The sequence below is a fragment of the Charadrius vociferus genome, unplaced genomic scaffold (assembly GCF_000708025.1).
Source record: "Charadrius vociferus isolate BGI_N301 unplaced genomic scaffold, ASM70802v2 scaffold473, whole genome shotgun sequence".
Taxonomy (NCBI): domain Eukaryota; kingdom Metazoa; phylum Chordata; class Aves; order Charadriiformes; family Charadriidae; genus Charadrius; species Charadrius vociferus.
This window is the reverse complement of record NW_009647444.1, coordinates 848,732-861,929: the sequence shown is the minus strand read 5'-3', so window position 1 is coordinate 861,929 and position 13,198 is coordinate 848,732. Positions and strand designations below refer to the sequence as shown.

General features: G+C 60.1%; 1 protein-coding gene across 1 annotated transcript in view; it reads left to right on the top strand.

Annotated features, from left to right (window-relative positions):
• Window positions 1-13,196, top strand: part of STARD8 (StAR-related lipid transfer (START) domain containing 8) — a gene marked incomplete at its 3' end in the record, with an annotated part of 13,799 nt that extends 603 nt beyond the window's left edge. The window contains exons 2-13 of the mRNA XM_009880682.1: window positions 2,035-2,116; window positions 5,182-5,245; window positions 6,206-7,584; window positions 8,768-8,941; window positions 9,441-9,600; window positions 9,942-10,138; window positions 10,279-10,497; window positions 10,748-10,862; window positions 11,220-11,435; window positions 11,905-12,122; window positions 12,326-12,502; window positions 13,130-13,196. Coding sequence (XP_009878984.1) covers window positions 5,189-5,245; window positions 6,206-7,584; window positions 8,768-8,941; window positions 9,441-9,600; window positions 9,942-10,138; window positions 10,279-10,497; window positions 10,748-10,862; window positions 11,220-11,435; window positions 11,905-12,122; window positions 12,326-12,502; window positions 13,130-13,196 — 2,979 coding nt within the window. The remainder of the gene's footprint in view (window positions 1-2,034; window positions 2,117-5,181; window positions 5,246-6,205; window positions 7,585-8,767; window positions 8,942-9,440; window positions 9,601-9,941; window positions 10,139-10,278; window positions 10,498-10,747; window positions 10,863-11,219; window positions 11,436-11,904; window positions 12,123-12,325; window positions 12,503-13,129) is intronic.
• Between the last annotated feature and the right edge of the window lie 2 nt (window positions 13,197-13,198).

The window sequence follows — 13,198 nt, the reverse complement described above, 5'->3', positions numbered from 1 at the left end:
CAGGGTGCAGGGCACGGGCAGATCCCCTCGACGGACCTTCTCCCATCTCCCCCGCCATGCCCCCACGGGCGGTTTGCAGGGTGACTCTGGCGGTGGGTCTTGCCTCCGGCTCAGCTGTGTTTACTTCAAACCCATGGTGGGACCACTGGTCCCTGCCGGGGGGGGCTGGTGCTGAGGAGCGGTGGCTGCAGCCGGCCCCGGCCAGCCGGGACAATAGCGGGAAGCCGGGTCTCCGGCAGGCTGCGGCGATGGCTATTGTTTGGCCGGGCACTTCCACCGCCCCCCACAACACGTGTGCGGGAGCCACGCTCTCGCCCCTCGGGTGATGGCTTTACAGGCTGCCTGTTTGCCTCTGGTTTCTATTTTAGGGGGCAGGCTCCTCGCACGGCCACGTGCAAGGGCTGTCCGGATTCCTGCAGGGGAGACCCAGCCCCAGGTGTTGGCCCCCAATAGCGCTCACAGCCCGGGGCGGTGAGGTGTGGGTGCTGGGTGACGGAGTCTATGAATAAACCGACCCTTTTTTCCAGCCTTTCTGAGCAAAACTTTCCACATCCTCTGAGTGTTTCATTCTGTTTTTCTCCCCAGCTGGCAGGGCTCAGTGTCCCCTTGGTAATTGCACTCCATAGCTTCATTAACAGCTGGGCTTAGACGCTTGTGGTTAGTGGTCCAGGTCCTACGTAGCTAATCCCAGCAGAGCTGTCTCCAAGTACACGGAGATGAGGAGGAAACTCGGTGGAGGCCCTTGGGCACCTCGCCACCCTCACATAACTTACCTGGAAAGAGCATTGCGCAAAGGCCCTGGGCAGGTACTGCCTCTGGCAGGTCCTCCAGCTACTGCCCTGAGGCCGGTGAGCACATCTGCCTGTGGAGACCTGACCCATGGCCTTTGAGGCGTGTGGGGAGATTGAATGAGACGCTAGATCTACTGTACCACTATACCGGTACGGCTTTATTGCTCCTGGGGGACCTCTTAGTAGCTCTTAGCTCTCCCCAGGGAGCTGAGAGGCTTTCTTGACTCTGGGGGATCGGTGGGAGAAGAGAGTAACCCATGAGATGAACCTTATGGGACACCAAGATGTCTTGGGCAGTGTTAGGGAGGTGACCACACTCCAAAAACCACCATGAGGTGCCGAGAGGAGAAGGCGAGGGGTTCCCTATCCCCCTGCGGTGCGTGCAGCCGGCACCCCCAAGGAGGTGGTGGCTCCAGATGTGCTCAGCTGGGAGGAGAGCTGTGCGGTGGTACCTGCGTGGGCGTGTGAAAGCGCTGCGAAGGGCTGGTGGTTATTTCTGAATCAGCTCATCCTCCGAGTGCTACAGCCGTCCCAGCACCCCAGCCCAGCAGGAGCATTTGCCATGAGCTTTATCTGTCCCAGGCATGCCAAGGTCCCCAGTGCGGTGACAGGGTTGTTTGTCCTGCGAGGGGGAAACTGTCTGAGGAGGAGGCGATGTGAGGGGTATCTGCTGCATGACACTGATGCCCTATTGCTCCTGGCCTGGTGGGGCTTGTTTCCACCCCTCTCCTCTGCCTGGTCCATCCCTCCCACCTCTGCATTTGGCATGTGCTCACCACCACGGTACCACAGCATCCCCGGCCCCTCTGCGCCAGCCCTTCTCTGCGTCTTGCTCTTGCACTTTGCTGGCTGCCTCCTGGAGCTGTGGGCAAAAAGTGGTCCCTCGGGAGAAACTGCTGCTGGGAGCCTGGGTTGAGTCCTGTCTGTGGAGAGCTGCAACCCAGCGAGACTGTCCGTCTCTGTAGGTTCTCCTCCTGCAGCCACGACTGTCACAGGTGGCAGCTCCCGGTGGCAATGCGCTGCCCCAGCCTTGCCGGCTTCTTTTGACTCATACTCATGACCCAGGAGCCTCCCACACCTTTCCTCTTCACTGCTCTCCCGCTTCTCCAACTCCCCATCCTTGGCATCTCTCCTCCTCTTGCTCCTCACAGCATCTCCTCCCATGCTCACCACCATCCCTTACACGCGGTGAAGCGGCTGGCGGGGAAACAGCCGCTGATTTTCCTCTCGCTTTCCTCCCCAGACTCATTGTTCCCTCTCGACATCGGTGCTGTGAAGAAGGACCACAGCTTCCTGGACCAGGACTCCCTCAAATCCCTGTGCAGGTAATGTTCCCTCGCATCCCTTCGTGACTGCAGGCGGCGGAGCCAGCGTGAGGATGCGCCCCAGGCAAGGGCTCGGGGCTGCCCGCGGTCCCCGGTGGGTTGAGCTGTGGGTGCTGTGGAGTGCCTGCCCCGCACCCCGGCTGCTGCTCAGAGCCTGCTCGAGCACTCTCTGCTGTCTCTGTGAGGAGGAGTTTGGATCCTTTGGAATCGGACAGCATTGCTGGCTGTTGGGTGGTGCCAGGCAAACAGCAGTGGGTTTTTTTGTTTTGAACTTGCAGAGCTCCTGGAGAACGGAAACATTTCCCAGGAATAATTCTTCTCTTTGTGTGGCTTTCAGGCTGTGTTTCAATTTCAAGCTTGGGTAACTCCGGCCTGTGGAACTCGATTAGAAAGGGATTGGTCAGAGCTGAATTCTCAAACTGAGCAGAGGTGCAAAGAGAGACCCGGTTCTGGTGTCCCCGCTGCCCGTGCTCTCCCCTTCCACCGCTGGCTGCCCTGGGTGGCACTGGCGGGCTGTGGTCCCCAGGGGAGGGAGCTGTGTCTGCCCCGGGGTGGGTTTTATGTTGCTTTATTTCGCAAGCTCGTGTCATCTCTGAGAACGAAATGAAGTTTGGAAACTGTGTGTCTGTATCAGAGCGAAGGGGTCTTGCTTGGTTGTTGGCATAAAGCCGACTCAGGTCAAAGTGCCCGTGGATGAAACGGTGTCTGCGGACGGAGTTTCACTCGGTCACCAGGCGTGTGCCGCCCGCCAAAGAGAGAAAACACGCAGCGAGGGATTCACTGAGCCTTGGTGCAGCGTGAAGTGCTCCATGGAAGTCGCACGCTGTTAATTAGCGCTTCGTGCGGGTCATTAGGAGCTGCGGGCGCTCGCGGCGGCGGTTGGGGAGCTGTCGGTTTGCGCTGCGGTTGGCTTTGCACAGGTGAGGTCTGTGCTGGTGGGTCCCTCCTCACGTTTGGCTGCTCTGCCCGAGGATTTCTGCCTTCCCAAGTGCTCGCTGGCTTCGTGTGACGTTAGTCATCCCGGCGCCTGGCAACGCAGCCCGGCCGTACATTTTCCACCAGGACACGCTACTCCTTGCAGCATCAGGGCTGAAAATAGCTGCGGGAGATGCCACCGGCTGTGTTGCTGCAGGGAGGCAGCGTGTGTCTTGGCCGGGGGGGACCAACTCTCCCCGTGCTGCCAGCATGAGCAACAGCAAACACCCAAAAGGAGGGACCCCCCTCCCCAGGCCGCGTCCCAGCATCTGTCTGTCCAGACAGGCTGTGTGTCACACTGGCACACAGTGATTCAGCCCTGATTTGGTTTTTGGGCCACATCATCGTGCCCGTGCCCCCACGCTGACTCCACGCTGAGACATGACCATTGCCTCTCGCTGTCCCTCCCACACACTCTGCTGCCAAATGAAGTGGACAAGGGATGGGGAAAATGCTCTGTTACTTATTTGTTTTCCCAACAGAGATGCTTTTGTGCTGGGCAGGAGGGGCTTCCCTGCACTGCTTCCTGCGTGCCTGTGAGCTCCTGGTTTTCCCTCCCAGTGGTCCCAGCAGGGTGGGAGATGGTGAGAGGTCTCTGACCATCCCACCCCGTCTGAGCTTTCTGGTCTTTTTGTGGTCACCTACCTGACCACAGGAGCTTCTGAGATTGTTTTCCTCTAATAACCTGGAGCAGGTCATCGCTGTCTGCTCGCGGGACCGGTGCAGCTGGGTGGGACACATAAGGCCACAATGTCCCCGTCCCCCTGAGCTGTCTCCCTCGGGTCCCTGAAGTGGCCTCATGCAGCATTTGCTTAACAAAAAGGTCTAAAAGGACACTGGAAAATGCTGCTCCTCCAAGAAAATGAATCCCTTGGATGTGTTCTCTTCCCCCCTAGCATGTGTGTGCCCCCATCTTGTTCCCTCTGCCGGTCATCCTGCATTTAATCCTGCTGTAGGATGCGCTGCAGGACCACGCTGTTGGGAGCGGGGGCGGGAGGGGGGTTCAGTGGGATTGCAAGAGGGGCATTAGTCAAATTTTTGGTAATATGTCTCTGAGGTTTATTTTTTGGCTGTGCAGACATGGGTACTTGTGCACTGGGACAAAAGTGCTCGTAGTAGTGTTCATGAAGGTGTTAATTAAAGTGAATTAACTGGAGATTCGTTCACTTGTGTAATGAAGAAAGTCAGGGCTGGAAGCTGTAGGCTAGGGAAAGGTGAAGGGCCTGGCGAGGGGGCAGCCCTGTCCCGAGGGCGCCTGGCAGCCATGTTTGAGGCAATGGGTGTCCCCAAGCCCACAGGGGGTTCACCCTTGGAAATAGCAGAAACACCCCCGGCAGCCACCAGGGCCAGGCTGGTCCTCTGCAGACAGAGGGCTGGGGGCCATGGCTGCCCCCCCCCAGCCATCGACGGGGCCGTCTCATGGCCAAGGCAAACCCCCAGCAGGCGGAGGGAGCCGGGGCACCCGACAAGCGCTGCCTGAGAGGTGACTGACACCCCTGCAGCCCCGGCAGCCCAGTGGTGGCGTGAGCGGGTGGGGGATGGGGGGCCTTTGAGGTCCTTTGATTGTGGGAGAGCGAACACCGGGCGCTGGGGTGGCTGCGGGCATTTAGGCATGGCCGAGACATCCCGGTGCCTGCGCAGAGGCAGTGGAGTGCTGCTCCGATGGCTACGCTTGCAAAATCCCTGCTGGTGGGGGGCCAAGGGCTTGTGCCACCCGTGCGCTGGCGCGGTTTCACCCCTTGGCTGCGATGCCCAAGGCGCGTGTGACTGGGTGCCTGGGCGGGTGGCGGGGGTACGGGGTGCCCGTAGAGATCCGGCCGGCAGCGGTGCCGCTTGGGCCACCGTGCTCCCCTGGGAGCGGGCTTGGGGCTGTGCCGGGCTCCGTGTCTCCCTCTGATCCCTGGAGCCGCAGCTGCTGGGTGACAGGTGACAGCGAACAACAAGGGCTCTAAGACAGAAACGGAGGAAAAAAAAAAAAAAAAAGGGGGAAAAAAAAAAAAGGGAAAATAAAAAAAAGAACAAGAAAAAGCAAGCACTGCGGCCCCAGCAGGGGCCAGGACCGGGGTAAAGCCTCTCTTGGTTTCTTGCAGGAGGCTGATGACCCTGAACACATGTGCCTCCATGAAGCTGGAAGTCCACTTTCAGCGTAAACAGGTACGTCCCAGGTGTTCGAGGGCAGGCGAGGGGCTGAGGGGCACGGGGGAATGGGCGCGCACCGGCGGGGCAGCAGTCCTGTGTTGAGTAATAACACTGGTGTGCGCCAGGACTGCCCCCGGGCACGGAGCAGCACCCGGCGCTGCCGGTTTATTCGTTTCGCTGTCTCCCAGGACAGACACAGCCCCAGAAGTGGTTGGCTGAATTAGCAGGTGCCTGTGTTTGCCCTGTGCCCACACACCTCCCCGAGGCTGTGGCAGCAGCGGTCAAACCGCAGGAGTTGCTGCACCCGTGCTGGGACAGCCGTGGTGGTCTGCGCAGGGCTGTGTCCTCTAACCTGCACCGTCACCCTCGGGGTCTCTGCTGAGCCGGGCTCTGAGACTCCCCGGCAGCGTGTCTCCAGGAGGAAGCCTGACCCTGGAGGGATGGGTGAAACCAGCCCACGTGTCACGACAGCAATTAATATTGGCATATTAATAACAAAGCCTTTTCTATTTCCCTTAATGAATAATACATTTATAATGCGCACCAGCTTTGTGTTTAGCATATGGAAATCATTACGTGGGCGTATCCCTTCTTGTTCTGATTGCCCTTATTTTGACTTGGGAAGGGATGCTGCACTGCATCCTGTGCTGCTGTGCGCTGCTGTACGCGGCCATGGGTTTGCGGGGAGGCTCCGTAGGGATGTCCTGACTGCCTGTGAGCCATCCAGAGGAAGCCTAGAAGCAGCATCTTCCCTTTCCCAGTGCTGTATGGCCCTTGGGCATGGGCAAAATGATGCCTGCTGGATCCTGGAGCCCTGCGTTGCCAAAGAGAACCAGAGTAGGCTTAAGGGGCCGTGCTGTGGGCCGTGCCCTTTGCTGGGGTGCTTGTCCCAGGAGAAGAGAGCAGGGCGGGAGGACGCGCCGACCCTCTGTGGCTCTGACTAATTGATTGTTCCCTGTTGTCAACCACCTGCAGAATGAAGACTCTGAGGAGGAAGACCTGTGTGCCATCAGCAACCGGTGGGCTTTTCAGCGGGACAGCAAGAGGTGGTCGCGGGTGGGGTCGGTCGACGTCCTCTCCCAGGGCTCCGAGGTCCTGAGCTCCACCATGCGACTGGCGTCCAGCCGCGAGAGCGTCCTCACGGACCTCAGCACCAACCCGGAGGCTGTGTCCCTGCACAGCACGGGCAGCACCGGCAGCACAGGCGGCACACTGGGTGTCAGAGCTGTGCCGCCTGGTCCCCCGTCCCCCATCTGCACTACCGCTGCTATCGCCACCTCCAGCTGCAGCTTAAGTGAGCGCTCCTTGCCAGAGCAGCCCTTGAGCCACGGCGAGGGCTCCAAGGAGAAACCAAAGAAGCGACGGTCTCGCAGCTTCTTGAAGAGGATCGAGTCCCTCCGAAGGAGGGACAAAGAGAAAGACAACCCAGACGAGAAGGTCGTCCCACATGACAGCATCACAGCCGCACCAGGATGGGGATCCCTGAAGACTAATGGGGACCTCGCAGCCACCAAGGCCAACTCCCCTAAAAGAGGGGTATCTGCCTCTTTTCATGGCAAAAAACACTTCTTCTCGGTATCATACAGGACTAACCGCTTGCTAGGCTCAGGCAGGAGCAAGGTGAGCTCTGACTCGAAACGCAGTGGAGTCTACCTGGAGGACTACAAAACGGCCGTGACAGCCAGCGGCGACTGGGCTGCTGGAGACTGCCAGCACCGGCAGGGTCATCGGGGGGACTGCTTGGTCTACATCCCCCAGGACCACAAGCCGGGCACCTTTCCCAAATCCCTCTCCATCGAGAGCTTGTGTCCCTTGGGCGGCAGCTCCCTGACCCACTGGAAATCGGGGAATGTGCCGGTTGGGCTGGTGGGAGGCGGCGGGGGCGGCAGCAACAGCAGCGTGGAGGGTTCGTCCTCCCCGCGGGGTTTCGCTTGCCGCCGCCGTCGGGGCTCCTGCAGCTCCCTGGGCAGCCGGGTCAGCGTGTACGACAATGTGCCGGAGTTCGGCAGCAGCGAGGATTTCTGCAAGGAAGATGGGGAGGTGACCTATGAGAACCTCGACGACATCCTACAGCACATGTGGGGGCTGCAGCAGAAGGTGGAGCTCTGGTATAAAGCCATCTCCCCTGACCTGGCTGGGGAGGAGGGGGGTGAGGAGGAGGAGGATGAGGATGAGGAGTCGGACTCGGGAGGGGAACCCTCCAACCTGCACTTCGAAGAGCGATCCATGTCGGATGTTGGCACCTCTGCCAGTGACTTTGACAGCACGGGCAACTCCCTCAACGAGGCCGAGGAGATTGAGATGCGGGAGCGCCGGGACTCGGGGGTGGGAGCATCGCTCACCAGGCCCTGCAGGTAAGCACGGGCTGGGGCTGGGGCTGTGTTCTCCTTCCTTCCACCACTCTTAGGAAGGACTTGGTCCTGGAGCTGCTGGTGTTCACCGCAAGCCCATCTCCCATCAACATGTGCTTCTGCAGCAGGGATGCGCTGCCTGTGGCACAGCACCGGAGCCGTTGCCTGGGGGTGTCCTGGCCGGTGCCCTGCAAGCCCTGGCTTGGCGATCGACCTTTTTCCCGCATGGCAGAAGCGGGCAGGAACGGGGAGATGGGGACGGGGCGGTGCGGGACGGGCAGGGGGAGCTCAGCGCAGGGCGCTGGTGCGCTCTGGCGGCCGCAAGCCACCACTGCCAGCCCTGCTGCTGTACGGGCTGCCACCTCTCTGCCTGCACAGACACGTAATTAAATGGGTTTTTATTTACTAATAACAGGTCTCCTCTAATGAAGGAGGCACTTGCTTGCAGCGTGCTAGTGCTCTCTTGGGCTTTTCCCTTAGAAAATTCCAGCCGTTTCTGGATTCTGTGACTTTTCTAGCCCCTGCTAGGCTGACACTGGAGGGTGTTGTGGGTGCAGGCAGGAATAAAGAGGGATGGGGTTTTTTTGTTAGCTGGGAATGTCCCTTCTGGAGTTGGGGATGCACCGGAGCAGCCGGGCAGGAGCCTTCCCAGAGCAGCACAGACTCGGGAAGGGTTTTAGCAGGCTAAACACAGCACTAACTCATTGGGGTGTCTTTTCTTCTTGAGAAAACAAGTGTTGGAGATGCCCCCATTGCCATGGCATTGCTGTGTGTGGTGGTCCTGCAGGCATGTGTCACCCTGAGCATCTGAGCTCTCCCAGGTCTCCTGGCAGGGCTGTAGCCCAGCACAGCCCTTGGGTGCTGGGGCAGGCGCAGTGAGCCTGTGTAGCCCCACGGCTCTGCAGGGGCTGCAAGTGAGAGGGTGCTGGTTGTTTCAGGGGAACCTGGGGGGAGGGAGCAGTTCTCTGAGGCAAGGGAAAGTGTCTCTCATACTCTCCCCGACACCCTCTCGCACTGAGTTTGAGAGCACCCAGGGGGAGATAGCAGCACTGGTGGGACCGGGGCGGGTATTGGTATCCCGACTGCTGCTGTGCCCGCACCTTCCCCCAGAGCAGTGGGTGCTGCGGGGAGGGAAAGGCCCTTCCCTGGGGTCTCCAGCTCTGCCATCACCGGTGTTTCCCCACAGAAAGCTGCGCTGGCACAGTTTCCAGAACTCACACCGGCCCAGCCTGAACTCTGCCTCCCTGGAGATCAACCGCCAGTCCTCTGCTCAGCTCAACCTGCTCCAGAAGTGCTCCCTCCTCCGACTCACGGCCATCATGGAGAAGTACTCCGTGCCCCACAAGCAAGCCTGGACGTGGTGAGCTGGTGGGGAGCGGGACCGGGACGGTGCCCTCGCGGTGGGTGCAGGCTGCAGCTCTGCGCTGGGTCTGGCGCTGCTTCTCAGCCCGGGGCCCGCAGCCTGGGGCTGCTTTGGTGTGCAAAGATGGTGGAGAGGGAGGAGAAAAAGCCGAAAGAGAAGCTGGCTTTGCTCTGCCTGGCTGTGGGCACCCTTGCAAGTGTGAGGTGGGGGCTGACACCTGGGCCCCCAGCATCATCTGCACCCGGGAGGGCTGCAGGTGTTTGTGGGGCATTAAAAATGCTGCAGCAACGTAAGAGAGCAGGACAGTGGTTTGCTTTTGTAGCCAAGTATTAAAGCATTTTGGCTTAATAAAAGGTGCTGCAGTTCCTGCTCAAAAGCTGCCTTGCTTATATTCAAAATATGGCGTGTGTGTGTTACCTGGGGTCCTGCTCCCCTCTGCGAGGTGGTGCTGAGGGAGCTCTTCGTTGCGCTGACGTCTGTCTGTCCCACTCCACAGGACTGTGCCCAAGTTCATGAAGCGGAGTAAAGTCCCCGACTACAGGGACAAGGTGGTCTTCGGGGTGCCGCCCATCATCAACGTGCAGCGGACAGGGCAGCCCCTTCCACAGAGCATCCAGCAGGCCATGCGCTACATCCGCAGCCAGTGCCTGGACCAGGTGATGCTGCAACCACCGCCTGTGGCTGCGGGGCAGCTCCGAGCCCGCCGCTGAGCAGCAGCACTCTGATTTGGGGAAAAAGCTAGCTTGCAGGGGTGCTTTTTTGTTCACCTCTTGCAGCGCTCGGCTGTGGTGAAGCAGGAGGGTGGGATTGTCTGTAGGAACTCCACACCCACTGGTGTCTCCTTGGCCATCTCTCACTCAGACTTCTTCTCTGGGTTGGAGGGGAGTGAGGTCTTTGGGGCAGGGGCTTCCTCGCCTGTCTCATGGGAGTCCACCCAGGCCCCTGCTGGGTTGGTGCCTGCTCTGCACTTGAGCACCAACCTGCTCTTTCCTGGCAGGTTGGCATTTTCCGAAAGTCAGGGGTGAAGTCCCGGATTCAGGCGCTCCGGCACATGAATGAAACCAGCCCCGACAACGTCAACTACGACGGGCAGTCAGCGTACGACGTGGCTGACCTGCTGAAGCAGTATTTCCGTGACCTGCCGGAGCCCATCTTCACCAGCAAGCTGACGGACACCTTCCTGCAGATATACCAGTGTAAGTGCTGGGCTGGGGCTGGTCGCCCCTGGGCGGGGGATGAAAGTCAGGGTCTCCCAGGGAGGAGGTGTCTCTTCATTTGGGCAGAGGCAGTGGAGGCAGGTGGTGGCCCGCGGGGATGGACTTACTGACCATCAGCTTTGCGGGCGTGTCGAGGGAGCAGCGGCTGCAGGCTGTGCAGGCAGCCGTTATCCTCATGCCGGACGAGAACCGGGAGGTGCTGCAGACCCTGCTCTACTTCCTGAGCGACATCGCCTCCGCGGAGGAGAACCAGATGACCGCCGGGAACCTGGCTGTGTGCCTGGCCCCCTCCATCTTCCACCTCAACGTGTGCAAGAAGGAAAGCACCTCACCAAGGTAAGGGTTGGACTAGCCTTGGCCTCCCCAGACTCCCTGTCTCCCCATCACCCCTTCCCGGTCCATCCTGGGAGGATGGACATCTGGGACAAGGCATGGTGGGAATGCGCATGCTTTCACACAGCCCCGCATCGCTCTGCTCTGCTTTGCAATATGGAGGTCCCGCGCTCTGCAACGCAAAGCAGAGCAATGGGGACATAGAGGCGGGTGGGATGCCCAGCCGGTCCCAGCAATGCCTACTCCCCCGCAGGGCCATACATAAGAGGGGCACCATGGGGAAGCCTGACCAGAAGGACCTCAACGAGAACATGGCTGCAACACAGGGGCTCTCCCACATGATCATCGACTGCAAGAAGCTTTTCCAGGTGGGTGACTGCGGCGTGTCCAGCCTGGCATTGCCTTCCCTGGGCGCTGCCAGTGGGAGATCTGACCTCCCCGGTGGGGTGCTGGTCCAGCCGAGTCAGTGTGGGGCAAGATAAAGGCACCCGTTCTTCAGTGGGGCAGCTGCCACCAGTCGGTCAGCCCCAGGAGCAAAGCCCATCTGGATCTTATTGTGGTGCAGGTCACAAACTGCAGGATGTATGTCCAGGGAGGCTGTGTCCATCCTTCCTCCCTCCTTGGTGAGATGGGGAGTTGTGGTTTTCTGGCTGCCCAGGACCACTCACAAAGTCCACGTAGGATCCCTCTGGCTTGCTGAAGATCTATATGCTCTTGTGTTTTAGGTATCCCACGACATCTTGCTCCAGCTGAGCAGTTCATATATGGCAGCAGATGCTTACCCACATCCCCTGGCTGACTTCGTGTGTCAGGGGGAAAGCAAGGATTTACACTCCTACTTCGAGCAGAGTGTCCAGAACCTGCTCAAAGAGTCGTCGGAGAAATTCAAGGGGTGGCTGAGCACGCCAGGGCCCCTGAACACGGAGCTCTCCTGCAAAAAGGTAAATGCCACTGTGTGGTGGGAGGCTTGGGTAGACATGCGAAATATGTAGGGGTGACCACGGGGTGCCACAGGTCCTGCGGCCACCTGCCAACTGGCTAACCACCCCTTGGCGTTTGTTCCCTTTGGCAAGGAGGGATCGGCGACCCCTTCCCTGTCCAGAGGTGGGGCTGAGAGATGGACAGCTCTGGGATGGAGGGTGCTCTGTGCCCAGCAGTTCCGGCAGAGATCCCACTGTGGTGGTGTTAGCAGAGGAGTTGGTTGCCTGCATCCAGCCCCTCTCCAGCAGCCAGAGCAGCTCCCATCCCATCCCATCCCATCCCATCCCATCCCATCCCATCCCATCCCTAGCACGCAGATGCGATGGTGCTGCTGCATGGCACTGGGAGTCATCACTGAAGCCGTTTGGGGGGTTAGCATTGTGGGGGTCCTGCAGAATAGCCTGCCTGACCTTTCCCTTGGCCCGTCAGGTTGGGGACGGGCACCCTCTGCGCTTGTGGAAGGTGTCCACGGACGTCGAGGCCCCTCCTGCCACAGTGCTGCACCGGGTGCTTCGGGAACGTCATCTCTGGGATGAGGACCTGCTGCAGAGCAAAGTGGTGGAGGCCCTGGACAAGAACATGGAGGTCTACCACTACGTCACGGACAGCATGGCACCCCACCCGCGCAGAGACTGCGTGGTGCTCCGGTGAGGGCAGGGAAGGACCCCAGTGGGAGGGTTTGGTCTCGGTTTGGTGGATGCCATCTGGCCTCAGCCCTGGCTGCTCCTCCCTGGGCTGTACAGGCTCCCCCACCTCCCCGTTCCCAATGTGGACCCCGAGGTCTGGGCAGGGGCTGCCTGTGGGTGGGGACACAGGGACCGGAGCTGAGTGGGGCCGTTCTGTCCTGCAGGCGCTGGCACACGGACCTGCCACGGGGAGCCTGCCTGCTCATCTCCATCTCGGTGGAGCACGACAAGCTGCCGGCGGAGGGAGGTGTCAAAGCCGTCGTGCTGACCTCCCAGTACCTCATCGAGCCCAGCGCCGCAGGCCGCTCCAAAGTGACCCACATCTGCAGAGCTGACCTCAGGTAAGGGGGTGGGCCCTTGGTGCCACTGCATCAGCTGCCGGGGAGGTTGGTGGAGCAGTAGGTGGTGGTGGAGCGCAGGAACTGCTCATCCCTCTGCGTGCCTGGGCTGGCAGCACCGGCAGGGCTGCAGCTCACGCAGTATGGTGCCTGCCTGCCCCGAGGGAAAGGGGCGCTGGTCTGCGGCCAGGTTTTAGCTGCCAGATAGTTACCAGGAAAGGAGGCACCAGCTCGGTCTTGCAGTGCTGGCAGTTCCCCTGGTGGGTCCGAGTGTGGCAGCAGGTCCCTTAAAGCTTCTGCAGAAAACACGGGGTCCCCCGTGAGTACAAAGCGTGGCATTCACACTCTCCTCTCTGGTGAGCTGTTCTGGGGTGTAGTGGTGTAAAGATGGGATGAGCTGTCACCCGGTTGGGTCACAGCTATTCCCCCATTTTGCCAGTTGTCTGCGGTGCGGAGTGGGGGAGGCACGTTCCCTTTTCTGTCATGTAGTGCTCATTCAGTGTCTCAGTCCGTGGCAGCTGGAGCCATGCTGAGTGCCTGTCCCGCAGCAAGAAGCTGCATGCTGCTCCTTGGCACCTGCCAGGGTCTCTTCTGCCCGCTCACCCCCCTCCTGCCTGTTCCCTTCTCCAGGGGCCGGTCTCCTGAGTGGTACAACAAGGTGTTTGGCCACCTCTGCGCCATGGAGCTGGCGCGGATCCG